Source organism: Falco biarmicus, chromosome 4, assembly GCF_023638135.1.
Source record: "Falco biarmicus isolate bFalBia1 chromosome 4, bFalBia1.pri, whole genome shotgun sequence".
In the NCBI taxonomy this organism is placed as follows: Eukaryota; Metazoa; Chordata; class Aves; order Falconiformes; family Falconidae; genus Falco; species Falco biarmicus.
The window spans coordinates 77,458,002-77,472,478 of record NC_079291.1 but is presented as its reverse complement, the minus strand read 5'-3'; the positions used below and the strand labels follow the sequence as shown (position 1 = coordinate 77,472,478).

At 44.2% G+C, this 14,477-nt stretch overlaps 2 protein-coding genes across 2 annotated transcripts in view; one reads left to right on the top strand and one right to left on the bottom strand.

The window, feature by feature from the left end:
• PDXDC1 (pyridoxal dependent decarboxylase domain containing 1) overlaps window positions 1-6,729 on the top strand; it is a 32,219-nt gene extending 25,490 nt beyond the window's left edge. Inside the window, exons 19-23 of the mRNA XM_056337209.1 lie at window positions 123-244; window positions 2,384-2,476; window positions 2,563-2,659; window positions 3,914-4,018; window positions 4,856-6,729. Coding sequence (XP_056193184.1) covers window positions 123-244; window positions 2,384-2,476; window positions 2,563-2,659; window positions 3,914-4,018; window positions 4,856-5,118 — 680 coding nt within the window. The 3' untranslated portion in view covers window positions 5,119-6,729. The remainder of the gene's footprint in view (window positions 1-122; window positions 245-2,383; window positions 2,477-2,562; window positions 2,660-3,913; window positions 4,019-4,855) is intronic.
• A 243-nt stretch (window positions 6,730-6,972) lies between these two features.
• On the bottom strand, window positions 6,973-14,293 carry NTAN1 (N-terminal asparagine amidase). The gene is made up of 10 exons (XM_056337212.1): window positions 14,074-14,293; window positions 12,855-12,957; window positions 12,702-12,767; window positions 11,980-12,088; window positions 10,890-10,963; window positions 9,584-9,637; window positions 8,714-8,767; window positions 8,096-8,193; window positions 7,471-7,584; window positions 6,973-7,286 (listed from the first exon to the last, which is right to left on the bottom strand). Exons 1-10 carry the CDS (start codon window positions 14,152-14,154, stop codon window positions 7,107-7,109), a joined length of 933 nt encoding a protein of 310 aa, XP_056193187.1. The 5' UTR covers window positions 14,155-14,293; the 3' UTR covers window positions 6,973-7,106.
• Window positions 14,294-14,477: the final 184 nt, after the last annotated feature.

Below are 14,477 nucleotides of genomic sequence, written 5' to 3'. Positions count from 1 at the left end.
CCCTTCATTACTGAAGCGTGTGTAGGTATTAGAGTTTCCAGACTCTCAAGCATGACCGTTGCAGCTACTGTGAGAATGCATTTTTGTACATCACAAAGACTTGATTCTCCCTCTGCTCACAGGTCCGGAGTTCGGAGGGCAGAAGAACTGTGTTTATATTGGCATGGTAACTGAGGATCTGGACGTGGCAGAGTTAGTTGAAACTATTGCAGCAACGGGCAGAGAAATTGAAGAAAATTCAAGAGTATGTATTAAATCCCAGAGCATTTCAGCACCTCTTCTTTTCCCCTTCCATATTGGCTTCAGGACATGGTTTTGTTCTTTGTGAAAGTAAACTTTGTGCTGCCGGCAAGAGACTGTATGAATTACCGTGGAAGTAATAATCTGTGTCCACATATGGAGAACTTTTGTTACAGGATTATCACGTTCTGAGGAGGTCCTGATTTATGGTCCTATGTTCAGAAATTCCAATGAAAAACTTCAGTAGTACTGAAATAAGTTCATTCTATCACTAAAATTAAACTGTCAAAAAGAAAACACCCAAAAAACCAAACCACCAACACCAGTCCTCGCCCCCCACCCCCAAAAAACCCCAAACAAACAAAAAGAGCCCAAAACCCCAAAAAACCCCAGCAAAACTGAAAAGGGAAGGTGGGGGCTGATTGTGAGCTGGTGTTTCCCATCACTGCTAGATGCAGTAGGACTGAGATTGTTTATATACCAGCTTTAAGACTATGCCCTAAAATGTGAAAAAATTTTAAATTGGTGGATTAAAACCAGAAATCACAAATTACCTACTGAAGTAATAAAGCTGATGATGCAATTCCTTTTGGTAAAAGCATTTACCCGATTAGAGTTCTCCAAGTGTTCTCTACAGTGGAATTCCTCAGTGACCTGCATAACAAATGAACATCTGTCCTTTTGTTCCTCTGGTGTTGGGCATTTTGTTTCCTCATGTGAAAAATAAATTGAACTTCAGAAATCCTTTGCCTATTTCTGCCCATGGAAATATGTTGACGTTGGCAATGAAATTTTTTCTAGCAGTGTTTTTTGGAGACTTTCTGCCCACTGTTGACTCCCTGTGCTGCTTTGAGGGCAACACGAAAGGTGGCTCACCGGTAGAGTACCTGCAGTTTTTTAACTGTTGTAGTTGAAAGATGAGGAACCGAAAGTTGGAATATGGGCTACTCTGATCCTGAAGCTTCTAGGGAGGAACAAAGAGTAGTGGAGGACTCTGAAAGGTGCAGTCCTTGGAAGCAGTGACAAAAGATCTATGGTACTGAAAGGATCTTACACCATTTGATCCAAAACTGAGAAGCAGACTTAAAATGATGTTTGCATCATTTAGATTAAATTATATTTGGAACAGCAGGGAAGCTTTTAGGGAAAAAAACTACGCCAGGATCAGCAAGCCCTTACGACATACTGATAAATGCACTGAAAGGCAGAACCAAAATGTATGACAAACATCTTGACTGGACCAGAAGACACAGTGGTTCCTCCTTGTACTCCAAACGCAGCCCCGCTGCACTGCTTTCTGTAGCTGGTACTGTGGGGATGTGTAGCTTGCTGTGGTGGTCAGTTCCTGGCTTCCCTCTCCCCCGGGAAAAAGCAGCAGCTTTCTCTTTTTCTATTGCTTTTTATTAACTGTCGGTAACCCAGATTTTTGGTGTTTTGGAGGAAGCACCTGTCATGTAGGCCTTGTGCCATATTAAAACCCCTATTAAGTTATGGAAATCGGCATTTGTCTTGCACAAGACAATACTGTGACTTTTGTGTTTTGACTTTTTGGGTTTGTTCATTTATTGCCCCCGCAACTCTCCCAGTAAGTTGCTTGTCCTTTGCAGCATAAACCATCACTGGTGCTGGTGTAGGATGTCACAGGGCTCAGGCTGCCAGTCATACATTAAATATGAAAAACAAAGTTGAACTTGGAGTGACACAAACCAGGTCAGACTGACTGTGAGGCTGGTTTCAAGTCCTGGGTACTTCCAGAAACCAAGATGTACTCTCTCAACCTAAAAATTCTTTCCAGTCAGATTCAGCATCTGCTCAACACTTATGTAGTGTGCAGCTCTATGAAAAATTTGGGTCGCAGACTCATTTCTAAGTAAAAGAAAAATACGTACCGTTCCTGTTTAAAATCACATTCTGTCCTCCCGGTATATCTTGTAAAAATCCTGCGGTCAGCCTGTACATTCTTTAACTTACAGTCATAATGAAATAGTGATTGTCTAATACTGTCTCAGATTAGAAAAATACCTGACTGCCACATCTACATCCTCAAAACTTGAACTGAAAAGACAATTTCAAGTCCAAATTTATATATATATATAATATATATATAAAAGTACATAATAATGTGATTTCTGGTTTTTATTAGCTGTTGGAAAACATGACTGAAGTTGTTAGGAAAGGGATCCAGGAAGCACAGCTTCAGCTTCAGAAGGCAAATGAAGAACGACTTCTGGAAGAGGTAAGGCTATAAACATTTGTTACCTGGGGGCTTGTCACAACACCGGGAGCGTGCTCACCGACCAGTGTTTGGCTGTGACTTTGCAGGGACTGCTGCGACAAATACCTGTAGTAGGCTCTGTGCTGAACTGGTTCTCTCCATTCCAAGCGTCGCCAAAAGGAAGAACATTTAATTTAACGGCAGGTAGGACATGCTGCATCCTCAGCCACCTTGTGCTGTCATCAGAATGGTTTCCCGTTTTATACTGAAATTACAACACACTTTCTTGTGCTGATTTGATTGTGAGTGACATAATCCACCCTCAGCATGTAAAAGAATGTGCTTTGCTATTCCTGTAGCACCGAGTAAGACAATCTTCTGACCTTACTTGTACAATTTACATTTCGTTCTTGCATGTTGAGTCACATTAAAGAAGCTATATTGGACGCTGGCATTTATTAACAGAGGAATCATTCCTGTGACTTTTGGCTATGTGTGCTGCAAGTTTGGTGTTTGTCCCATCTTTGCAAATACATAAGCTAGCAGGGTGGCGCCGCTCTTGGAATGTCCCTTTCCCATGTAGGGGCACATGTATCCTCCTGAGTGTGCTTGCCACGCGGCACAGGGATGTTCCGCTGCGCTACTGGAACATGATGCCTCTGCCCAAAAGCCTGGTTTGTGACACCGCCTGGCTCTTGCCACACTGATAAAATGCTCGTTTGCGTGCTGGAGTGCGCAGGGGCTGACAAGGGCAGGCTACAACCAGCTGAGCACTGGCCTGAACCTGGCTTTGCAGGAGACAGTAATGAATGGAATGTTACAGTGTAAAAGACTCATATTTGTAATTCATGCCTGGTGATGTGAAAATAAGAGTCTTGCTTTTACATCACTAAGGCTGATGTACTAATGTAGTATTTCTGAATTTATAAATTGTCACTGTAGAGATTGTGGCAGAGTCTTAAGAACATTCCTGAACTCGGCAAAGCTTTCTGCATGGCCCTGCACCCAGTGAGGAAGGCTTCCTGCTGTATTTAGGATCTTTCTTTCCAATTCCTGATGCACCAGCTGGAAGGTTCTTATGGCAGAGAACAGCAAGGTGGCCTTGGGAATTCTGCCCCCCCCATAGCTAGATACCCCTTCCACGTGCAGTGCGCAGCAGCTTGCAGCTGGGGATGTGTCACGTGCCCAGCGGAAAAGGGAAGAAGGGCTGCTGGGGGCAGTGGTGTGGAGTGAGGGTGAGGGGAAACCATCCGTCTTTGTAAGGCTCAGCACTCCTGCCCCTAGCTACTCGGCAATGGATTTCCATCAAGTGGCAGTTCCACCTCAACCTAGCACATGCAGTTTCAGAAATGTGCATTAAAAATAAGGCTTTTACATACCTTATAAATACAGATGAACAGAAAACTTGTCTGGTTTGTGCTATATTCAACTTGATTCTTTTTTTTTTTTAACCTGCAGGCTCTCTCGAATCCACAGAATCTACTTATGTATCAAAAGCCCAAGGAACTGGCACTACTCCACCACCAACTCCTACTTCCAGCCTTGCGAAGCAAAGGCTTCCTGGTACGTTTCTACCTTTTTTTTTTTTTTTCTTTTCTTTTTCTAAAGCTTGCCAAAACATCTTGCCATCCGAGTTGCGTGACACAGGAAGACCCACGTGATTTTCCATCTTTCATAATATCTGGAACTACAGCTCATCTTCTCACACTCTGTCTGCCTTAAAAACCTTAATTTAAACATGGCCCAGAACACCACCACAGTCTGTTTTCCCCCCCAAGAATTCTTCCTGGGGCTACAGAAAGTTGTTATCCTATTAACTGACAACTGCCCATGAAGTCTAGAATCTTCCTGTGGAATATAATGAGGTTATTGAGTGTAAAACTTTTGGCTTGTTTACCTGCTAATTTACAATTTGAAATAAAAGCATAAATAGTGTATAATCATTTATTGGAGCAACTGCATTTCTATTGCTGCCTTGTATTTTGTGGACAGAGTTGTTCTAAGGTGGAGATCTATTCTGTGTAGTTGTAAGTAATGACTGTTGGTTTGACTGGCAGGAAAACCGTAGTTTTCACTCACCTTCTGAGCTGGTTGGCTTCCAGCCTGTGGTTTTCAGTGGAAGCTTTTACCCTAGAATGACTTCACTGTGCGTGCGGGCAGCTTGTGTTTCAGCTGAATGTTTAACAGTCTCTGTACGCAGGATAACGTAACAGGTGCTCTTGCCTTGCCTGCGTATCTGCAACTGCAAGAAAGTATGTCTGTGGTTAGGGTACAAGCGAGCACCCAAATAAAGTCTTTGTAGTTTTAAAATTCAGGTACTTTCTTTGAAACTTAACTTGTGCATAGCGCATTTTGTATCTGCTGCCTTCATTGGTACCGTATTCTTCAAACACTTCACAGGACAGAAAATTTTTAAAAGGTCTCTAAGAAGTTCTGATGCGTTCAGTGAGACCAGTTCAGTCAGCCACTGCGATGACCTGGAGAAGGTGGATCAGAGACCCCCAGCTCAACCCCCTGGCCAAGAGCAAGGATCCTTGGAGATGGAAAAACCAGAGGAGCAGAAGGTGGTGGCACAGGTAACCAAGACAGATGCTGAGGATGTTCCAACTGACACATCGCCACATGACTGCATGAAGGCAGAGGAACATGAAAGTCAAAGATAAAGTCCAGACTGTGCGTTTCAGACTCTGCAGAGGACGCCCATGCCCGGGTAGTAATGATACATTTCAGATGTGAAGAGTGCCACACACTACAGTACTAACTACTGTAACTTATTAACTGGGATTTTGCACAAATATAAATTCCCCCTCCATGGGACAGAGATTTGTCTTATTGTACACTTGTTAATCCTCTACGTGTCGGTGTCACCAAAGTACTAGTGAAATTTATTAAGTGCTCATAAACATTTGTAAAAACATTTGGCAGTTATCCTTCCTCTAGGAAGCTAAGCATGGACACACAATTAATACAGCTTCACCCAGTAATAGTAAAATGACCTTATTTTATGTTAATACACTTCAAAGTAATCTGCCAATTGTTCACCTTTTGAACATTTAAATTCAGTTTAGCCTCTCCAGCAAAACATCTCCTGAATGCACGCTAGCTCCATTTTGCTCCTTTTTTTTAACCTTATAAATAACATTGCCAAGCAGTCGCGGTGCGGCGAGCGTTAGGGTATGTATATAGGAGTCACCGAGTAGTGTTTTGCCATGAACTCGCCTTTCCTGCTGTTGTATGACTTGACCCATCCAGCTAAGGCCCCAGGGACACTGGTGACCGAGTTAATGAGCGTTAAGGCTTTTAGAAAGGAACAGTGCCTCTGCATGCTGCAACGGCTTCTTGCTTCTGCCGCCAGAAAGCATCACCAATGCACCATCATTTTCCTTTGCACGGCCTTTATAAACCAAATACGATCGAACACATCTATGTAGTGTAACTGGAGTTCTTTGTTGTGTATTTTTAAAGATAGTTTTAGTAAAGCTTGAAAAACCAATACATTTGTAATGGTTTCAACACTTATTTTTTCAATAACAGTAACTTACCTATGGTAGGAATTGTACAGACTCAACAAAGTTATATAGGTTACTTACACTACAGCACAACTTCTTAGTGTCTAGGACTACTTAATGCACAAGCAAAGCTTTGGGTAAATCAAAAGCTGAGGTGTAAAACCTTTGTCCCCCCCTTTCCCCCTCCCAAATGTTGCTGCAACCTTCCAGAGCCTCTTTGAGAAAGGAGATCTTTGCCAAAGCTTGCTTTCCCAAGGGAGCTGCTGAGGAAAACGGTCCCATCTCTACAGAACTGGATGCAAGTAACTGTAGTTTGCTTTGCTTTGTGTTCTGATGAGTGTTTTTCCTTCCCCCCACAAAAGGTAAACACACCATCATGGCTGTAGTGGTAGCAGGGCTGACTTTGATGATCTGAAGAATTTGGGGTTTTTGAATTGTTCTGTCACCTGATTTGACTCTGAGCTTCTAGACGCTGGGGGCTGGGATGCCGTGAATCAAGTTAATTTTGCTGTTGGGGTAACTTATGTAAATCAGAGTGCAATTTTTCTAAAGTGCAAAAACAATTAAGTTGACTAGTCTTCCTCCTTGGTTTCTTGGTGCAATGAAGTATGTTAATAAGAGTAATTTGTTGGCGATAAAAGTATCGCCACAAGGATTAGTTTTTAATGTTTTTATATTTGGAAGTGTTTAAACCAGTAGTTTTGTTGGAATGAGCTTCATTCTTTAGATACTCTCTGAATGTTTCAATAAAGATTCTTCAAATTACTACTCTTGCATGGAGTTACTGTTGAAGGATACATCCCTGTGGTTCAGCAGCTTTGTGTGAAAAATCATTCTCTAAAGTACACACCAGTGTCCTGACTTACCTTCTCCAGCTCTCAGCACTGCGCCTTCTCTTTACCTGTGCCGATCAAATCCCTGCACTGGAGCAACAGAACATAAACAAAGCCAAATTCTTACTTCAAAGTAGCAGTGATTCCTAGATCAAAGTAATACAGAAAAAGCAAGTTACTTCTGTCAAAATATTTTATTTTGAAAAGCAGGGGAAGGATGGTATTTGTGACCAGCAATATGCTTTTTGGAAAAAATTGCTTTTCTTGCAAGACTACTTCCCTAAAGCAGTTGTGATCTTTGGTGCCAGGTTAGATCTTGTCAGAACAAACCTGTTCCCACAACCCTTCTTCATTTTTCTTGTAGATGCGGGGTTTCCTGTCAGGAAACAGGGAGCGAGATGGAAAAGGATGTTCTTTTAAAAATGTTAATGTAGACCTAATGTGGGAAACAAAGTGGGGTGGCTCAGCCAGGGGCGATGTGGAAAGATTCTGAAAAACAAGATACTCATATTCAACAAGATATTGATATTCAGAAAACAAACTTCTCAATTATTCTGCTTTTTAATAATCTTATTTCCCACCCTCCCCAGCAGCACACTGGGAAAAGTTTTGACAGACCATACCACACTCTCTACACAGCTAGAAGGGAAAAAAAAAAGTCAGTTTCAGGTACCTGTAAAATCTGTTTATCATCTTGTTCCAGCCAGAAATCCACATGTGGGAAAGGCCTCCAGAAATAAGGCCCAATATGGAGTTGTTCCTTCTTTGTATCATAAATATTAGTCAGCTGTAACGACACGGGGAGCCTTAAGAGTTAGAGAATGCTTACACCGATGACAGACAGCAAATTCCCTTCATCTGGAAGGCCTTAAGCTGCAGCTTCTCTCTCAGACACGCCGCCTGCCAACTCGGCTCTGCTTCGCGCCTGTTGCGTTAAGGTTAACCAATTATTCTGACAAATGAAACTGTAACAACAAACCCAGAACTGAAAGATCCTGCCGGGATTATGCCCATGACCTGAATCTCCTTACGTAAGGTACCCCGCCGACAGCGCAGGGCTGGCACCAGCAGGTGGAAGAGCTGTACTTCCAGGTGAGGCTGACCGCGGCAGGAGCGGTTTGATCTCCACTGTTGCCCTTTGCCTCTGCTCTTCCACCTTCTCATTTGTTCCTTACAGATGGAATGCTACCAAAGTATTTCCCCCCCCCGCCCCCTCAAACTTTTGACATTTCATCGCCCCCAGATGGACTCCCCTTCCAGCAAAAACACCCTTTTTCACCCCTGTTATTTTTACTCACTGATGCTCCTGTTAAAACATGGGCTGAACGCAAATCCTCATCCGGTCCTTTTTCTGGGAAGGTTGCAGGGAAAATCTCTGCTGTTTTAACATTCACAGCTGGCAGGAAATCATTTAAATAAAGCAGCAATTAATTCTTAGAAAACGCTTGTTTAAAATGACCATGTGCCCAACACTACTACGCTGCAGGGACTTGGCGCCCGTCAATACTATTCTTGTATTTCGCAGTACCACGAACCCCTGAGCCTGTGATACCGTATTTTCTACTTATTTTGCTTTGGCAGCATTTCAATGTTTCAGAAGAACATTTTTCAGAGATACTTTTATTAGAAAAAACATAATAAACAACGAAAAGAAGGTTGAATACTAACAGTAGCTCGATCCTGACAAAATCCTAAGTACAGCTAAAATCTGCTCGCATTTATACACAGCCAATTCCACGTGTGCAGCTCCCTAAGTGTGGTACCAGAAGAAAACGTGTATTTCTACCTACGCCTCCAACAGCAGCGCTTAACTTACAGGACAGGCTTTACCTTCTCATTAAAAGCAGCCCACTTACTATTGGAATCTGAAAAGCAATCCAGTTAAATTAGAACTCCGTTATTCTTTTGTAACTCACCTATTCCGTAAATGATTGGAAAGTGAATATCCTTTTCTTCTCTGTCATTGAGTTCTGTAAGAAAAAAGAAGTCAAACTTGTAAGGCTCTGAATGTTTTTCTCAGCAGTGTTTTATCTAGTTGTGTGTTAGAAGAACATATCTGATATTGCTTAAAGACAGAAATAACACCCAAAGAAGCCTAAAAGAAATAAGGAAGAGAAGGTAGAGGTCAGTAACAATATGCTGGGGGCCTGGAGCAGCGCTCTTATCTCCTAACAGCACAGGCAGCGCCAGCCAGCTGCCGCTCCGCTGCCTGCACGGGCAATTCACAGGGAAAAACACAATCCAAAGCCACAGGGATGCCAAGTTTCAGAGCTGTAAGTCACCAACAGCACTGAAGCACAAAGATGATGGAAATACGACCTGAACACAATATGAAGAAAAGGAAATCAATTCTTCCTTTACGTGACATCCTGCACTATGAACCAAGTGATTTATCAATTCATTTGGACCTGCAGGGAGGCAGGTCTGACAACCCGGCAGGTCAAAGGCCTGTGAGTGCCTTTCTCAGTTGCCTCAAGATATTCGTAAGTACACATGGATATCTTTCATGGATACATACCCCTCTTTTCATGGGACAAATGTGGCAAAATAACCTGGTAGTGATCCCAGGTGGTTCTACTGTCAGTTGTATTTCAGCAGCACCCTCAGCGCACTATTTGCCATCACCACAGACACTACCAGCAGTAAAACTAAGAATTACAAACCACGATGGAAGACTTGCACTGTTCTTTCTCGCAGGACAGCTAAAAGTGCCACGTGTGAAAGACCCCTGCACTTTGATTTCAGTGGCTAAAGATACTTCAAAAACTAAGGAAACATTTTCTTACCTGTTACGCAGAAAGTCACTAAATGAACATCATCCGGTTGGACATCAAATGCTCCTACAGCAACAACGACAGCAGCAATGTATAAGACTGACTGGTGGCAAAGCAGGTGCTGTATATAGACGAGGGGGCATTACCAGTGCTGCGCACTGCAGCATAGATGGGCAGAGATACCTAATGCACTGTTCCTAGATAAGGCAACAGAGCAAACAGCATTTTGCAGATTTGCTTCAAACTGACTTATAAAATTAAAGCCACAGCTACTAAACAGAAATTTACAGAGTAGCCATCTGTCATAGCAAAAACGTGCTTTTAAAAAAAAAAAAAAAAAAGGCATTGTGCCACAGCTCTTTTTATTGACACCGGTTTAGCTCTAGCAGCACACCAGTTCTGCTTTAGTTCACTATACATTTAACAGCTTCTATTTCGTGTTTACCTAAACCATTACATATAAAGTAAGCAAATCCAGACTTTTATTAGCTATAAATTAATTCTGTTTTTTACCATCCCACACACTAGAAAAAAAATCTCTTTTTTTCGAAGTTCTAACAGCAATACAGCATTATTGTTTCAAATTGTAACTTGATGCGTGAAAATCAGAAGGTTGAAAAAATAAATTACCCAAAATACTTTATTCTGTACAGAACCCTCACACAACATACAACACAAATAACAGGAATCACTAGGTGCAATGGCCACGAGGGTGCACCCCAGGACCTTTGCTGGGTCTGTTTTCTTTTTACTTTATCCCCTTGGCCACCTCCCTCCAATCCTGACATACGCTTACAGGTGAGCAGGTACTTTACATTTCCAATTTGTTTGTAAAGCACTGCAATCACTCCTCTGGACTACAGACTTTATGAACAGGCTTAGCATCTTTCATCAGACAATTCCAAACAATAATTAGATTTTACCTCATCACATTAAGGCACAAAATTAATAGTAACTAATGAAGTCACCCACATGTATAGGTTTAGACAGTGACAACACTTGACCAAGATCACATAGCTATCGGCAGCAGAGCCAGGAGTTGAGCCCAGCTAAACTGCACCCCAGTTCTACACGCTAGAATATAAGCCAGGAAGAAATTACAAGTGTAGACCCTCCATCCCACGTACTGGCCATATGTGAGCCTCAGAAGCCCAACCCTTCTCCACACCCTGTTCTCAGGTAGAGAAAACATCCTTCAAAATGAAGCCAGATTTCTTTCCATTAAATGTCAGGGGGCTCAGATTACAAACAAGCTTTACCCAAATCCAGTCAGAACTATTTTTTTTTGGACATGAGAGTGGAAAAAATGTGAACTTACTAAGAAGCTGATTAGTAAGTTTTTGTGATAACTGCCTATCATCATTGAAACCTCCAACTAGGTGCACTTCCAGCCTAACAGAGATGGAATAACAGGAAACAGCAATTAAAAAGACATCCCAAAGTGAATAGCTTTACAAAATAATCCCCAGCCCAAACTGCAAAGCAATCATTAAGAGAAGCCTCGCTTTTCCAGTCGCATGCACCAAGTTGGTTTGCATTACATGGCAGGTTACAGTCATTCCATTCTGAACGTTTCAGGGATCACCCAGGAAATAGCACAGATTAGAAACTTTAAGAGACATTACATGCATGCAATTCTACCCAACCCAGTGGTATCTCCAACGGTCGGCACTGCTGGTTTGGACTGAACTAAGTAACCACCTTTCAGTTCCCAAGAAAAGGTTAATTAAACATGAGGATTTTTGCTCCTGTGACCCCATCACAACTATTCTGGACCATACAGCAGGGTTCTTCTCTGAGAAGTGTCTATGTAAAGACAGATCCTGACAAATCATGAATTTTCAGAGACCGTATTTTCTAAGTTCATAGACTTTTTGTTCTTATCAAACTACAGGGGAAAACATCTCCACATCAAGAAAGAACCTTGTTTGCTAAATTCTGTTTCAGGCTTTTTTCCTCCCACTGTCCACCCCAACCCCCACCCCCGGATTTTGCTTTTTTTTTCAAATGCAGGACTTCAAAAAATCCCAGATGGATTATCAGATCCCAAATGGAATTTACAAGACCAATGGTCTAAAAGGAAAAATATAACATAAACCCAAAACCAGTTCTTTGGAAAATCTCACACATCTGAAACAAAAGCTAACTGGGAAACAGTAAACACAAAACCTCACAACAGCCTTTTACAGACACACTATTCAGAACAGAACCACGCTTCGAATCAGTGCTAAGAACTACCTCAAACTCATCAAGGAAACTGTTGTCACTTTACAGGTAGTTCCCGATTAATAAATATTTCCTGCACAATCACCTTCTCTGAACCCCATAAAATCACATAAAAATTCCCCATCTTACAAACTAGTGACTTTTGTGAAAAACAGCACACAAGAAGTGAGAGCAGAGCTGACCTTCCATATCCTGTAGTGTTAGAGAAAGATTTTACTGAACTCATGATGAGCGACACCTCAGCTTCCGTGTCTGATCCATCGCAGTGTGTCAAGCAGGTAGCTCCACTGCCTGAGGAGAACGTGAGAAGACAGTGAATGACATTGTTGGAGGCTGTTAGCTACCGTAATTGAATTTTGTAAGTTTACACTACTATAGTAGCATAAAAGCTACGTACACCACCCCCTCGCTTCCTCTCAGGACAGCAGTCTCTGACATAACATACGGGCTGACTGAATGAGACAATAACCTCTTTGTGTGCCCCATTACACAACCACCAGAACCTGTGCGAAAGGCACAGGTGCCCTCTTACCCAGGACCAGGCAACATCTCTAATGTCAGAAATCCAGGCAACTTCTACAAATTCAAATTCTGCCTCTGCTATTACCAAGCCCTGCAGGCCCAAGCTGCTGAACACAGCCAAGGCCTGCAGCTGCCACTACCCACTGGCCACCGGAGTGGATCAAGTTTAGGATCTACTCACTGAGCAACCAAAACGTAGAACCTCTTGACACTAAACAAGCCAACTCTTTGAACAAGTCACTTAGTAAAGACATCACGCGACTGTCTGAGATTCGAGTTCATATAAACATAATTGCAGGGGTTTTTATTAATACAGCATAATGCAGTACTAATTCATTACTTCAGGGGTACACATTTTTTTCCGAACATCCTTTAAAGATACCTGTGTGCCGGAGCACAACTATGTGGCAGGTAGTTGCATCATCCGATCCAAGAATGGAAACAGAACCTATTTTAAAGGAGAGAAACACAGTAAGAACTTTGTTCACAATCACTGCTTCAGTCAAAGAAAAAAAATATTTATGTTCCTACACACCATCTTTAGGGGTGGTCACTGCAAACTCTCTCTGCTGGACATACAGAAGACCTTTGGGTTCCACAATTCGAGCAGGCTGACTTCGCAGAAGCTTTGCCTTTTCCTAAAGATAAATGATAACAGAGACTACAGTGGCTGAATTCTCAGGTGCATCCATTACTCGACAGAAACATCACCTCTGAAGAGCAAAGGGACCCAGGTCAAGCAGAAACATACATATTTTATATTATGCAGTATTTAGAATTTTGAGAATGTTTTGCTTTCCTGCCAGCGATCTAGTTAATCGTTAAATCCCACCGTTCCACAGACACACAAACTCCTTTTCCCTGCTTTATAGACAACAGAATGGAGGTATGCAAAAAAGCAATAGGACTTGGCAAAGAGTACATTAGACAATACCAGAGCTGATCTTGGAAGTTTAATCACGACAGGGAACTTTTAAAACGTTGAAGTTTCAGTTTTCTAGTGCCACAATCCAGCATGTTTATTGAGCACATATCAAAGTATCGCTATTTTTTTGCTTGCTTAGTAAACGGAAAACCTAGATTCCTGGGCTGTGACTACCGCAGTGCTCTGTCACAGCCCTGCTGGGCAGGCAGTGGATTGCTATCCAGGGGCTCAAAAACACTGCACAGTTTGATCACATTTGCACCAGCTTTCTGCAAAAACTCAAGTTTCTATAAAGAAGCATCTTCTGATGAGAAACATTTTCCCAACCAGCTCTGCTCAGCCGATCCTGGCTCACAGCCTGCCCTTAGGATTACAACATTTATATGCCGAAAGCGAGGTCAATACCTTCCTAGAAGTTACATTCTTGAATTTTATCGCTCCTTTTTGTTACTTCGCACAGGAAGGGGCGGCCCAGCCCGGCCGACGCACCCAGCCGCCCGCCCCGCAGCTCCCCCCCAGCCAGCCACCCGTCGCCTCAGGGCGCTTCCCGCGGCTCCCCTCCGGGGACATCCATCGCCTTCTCCTCAGTCAAACCCTGGCTCCGTTACCGCAACGCGGGGAATGCGGCGGTGCCCGGGGCCGCCCCACGGGCCTTGCCCGCCTCAGCCCGGGCCCGGGCCCGCCTCAGCCCGCTCACGGGGCCGCCCCGCTCCGCCACCCGCCCTGGCCGGCCGAGGCAGCGGGCTCCCCCCGGGCACCCCCGCCGCTCCGCACAGCGCGCCGGGCAGGGCGGGCCCCACCGGCGGGCCCCTTCGCGCCGCCTCCTCACCTCGAGGTACGGGTAGGCGCGGATCATGTCGCCCGTGGGCCGGGCCAGGTCGATCCGCTCGCCGTTGATCAGCAGCGGCATCTCGGGGAGCGCCCGGGCCCGCGGCGGGAGGCGGCGGCTCCGCGCTTCCCCCCCAGGGCCGGGCCGGGCCGGGCGCCGCCGCGCGGGGCGCTGGGAAAGGCGGCGGCGGGGAGCGGGCGCTGCCGGGGGCCCGGCCCGGGCGGGCTCTGCGGGGGGCGGCGCCTGCGGCCCGGCCCGGCCTGCGCGCCTGGCACCGCCCCGCGGCCGTGCGGCAGCGGCACCCTCGCCTGCCGCGCTGCCCCCGCGCAGTTGTAAGAAATCCTTCTGGAAATAAGCACGGTAACGGGCCGCACGCGCACGCAAACCCGCGCCGCTATCCATCC